We start from the raw sequence: 1,673 nt of genomic DNA on the forward strand, positions 1-1,673 counted from the left end.
CTGCCTGCCTCCTGCCCTTCCTGTTAGCGTCTCATCACAACCACGCACGGCCCGGATGGAAACGCCCAGTCCTCGGCCTCTCCACGTGCCCCATAGCCATTCTGTCCTGTGACATCTGCTGCCACCCCCTCATAGTATGCCCTGTGCTGTCCCCCAGCATCTCTCATGTACTCACCCAGCTCCCTGCCTGGCCAGGTGGATTTCTGTACATTCTTTGGTTCCATCGCACTTGCCACCTCTTCCAGGAAGCCTTCCTGGATCTGCTGTCCCTGGCTGACTCAGGCCCACCTCTGCTTTTGCTCCTGCCCTCTGTTTATCAGTCCTAGAGAACAGAATCAGATCTCACTTGCTTTGTGATCCCTAGCTCCTAGCTTAGTGCCAGATGTTTTCCATGCATTAGCTGGGCTGACCGAGGTCTGTGCACCATGCTGGGGTGGCATGCCTGTCTCCAGAGCCCTGCTGCTCTGAGTGGCCGGGACCTGCCATCCCTAAGCGATTCAACAGCTGGTAGTGGAAACAAGTAGGATGTACCATCCGGACATCTGCACCAGGCGTGCTGCTGGCATCAGCGCTGGGAACGTCTGCTTCAGAGGCGCAACTCCTTCATTCCAGTGGCTAGGTGAAGCATCATGACTGAACTTAATCATGCCCATGGTGCTGGTGGGCCTCCACGGCTACAGCCTTCAGCGTCAAGGCCAGGCTCTGCCCGTCCTGCTTCATGGAAAGAGCTGTGCCTGTTTGGAAACTAGCCAGTCCCCTCATCCAAGGTGGACCCCCCCATACACGCATATACAGTATGTCAGACCAGTGGTCCTGGTGACCGCTTTCCTTCTGCTCAAGCTAGGCAGCGTCCTCCCCTCACTCTGGGGGTACCAAGGAGGCTCATCTGGGAGCCCCGCCATCCTGTGACAGGCCCAGTGTTGCTGGATTTTTCATCACAGACTCTTCATCTGATTGGATCTGGGGGGCTTGGGGGACTGGGGTACAGCTGTCATGGCATGCAAGTCGTAAGTGTAGATACACAGGTAACATGGCATCAGGTGATGGTCAGGACCACAAGGCCAACAGTGGGCAAAGGCTTGGGGGCTGCTGGTCACATGAGCGAGAGATGAGCACCCCAGGCAGTGGGAACTGCATGTGCAAAGGCCCTGGGGCAGGACCCAGCCTGGCATTTGGGGTGTTGGGGAGGGACAGCAAGGAGGCCCCTGTGGCTGGAGCAGAGCGAGCCCAGGGCAGTGGGGGCAAACTGGTCAAGGACTGTGGGGTGGCGTCTGTGCTGGGTCTGGATGTAACTCTTAAGTGGGAGAGCTTGCGGGTGGGTGGCACACGATCTGACTGTCTAGAGGAGGATCTCTCAGGGGGCTTCTGAAGCAGGGCTGGGGTCTGGGAGGGTGTCAGGGAGAACTTGTGGTGGGGCAGCCACAGGTGTCCCAGTAGGGTGAGCTGGGGCTAGAGGTCCCGCCTGCCTAGGCTGGGCTCTCTGCTGAAGGCATCCATTCCTGCAGTCCCTGCAGACTGAGAAGGAGGCTCCCCAGGCTGCCCTCGGGGAGGGCTCCTCGGCCATCCCACCTTCCAGAAGCGGCCAGAAGACGCGGCCGCTGATCCCTGAGATGTGTTTCACGGCCAGCGGGGAGAACACGGAGCCGCTCCCCGCCAACTCCTACATCGGCGAC

The 1,673-nt window shown here is 59.4% G+C and overlaps 1 protein-coding gene across 1 annotated transcript in view; it reads left to right on the top strand.

The window, feature by feature from the left end:
* KDM4B (lysine (K)-specific demethylase 4B) overlaps window positions 1–1,673 on the top strand; it is an 89,971-nt gene that overhangs the window by 78,864 nt on the left and 9,434 nt on the right. The window contains 1 exon segment of the mRNA XM_010828455.1: window positions 1,506–1,673. This exon segment is cut by the window's right edge and continues 7 nt beyond it. Coding sequence (XP_010826757.1) covers window positions 1,506–1,673 — 168 coding nt within the window.

This window comes from Bison bison, unplaced genomic scaffold (assembly GCF_000754665.1).
Source record: "Bison bison bison isolate TAMUID 2011002044 unplaced genomic scaffold, Bison_UMD1.0 scf7180017864492, whole genome shotgun sequence".
Lineage (NCBI taxonomy): Eukaryota > Metazoa > Chordata > Mammalia > Artiodactyla > Bovidae > Bison > Bison bison.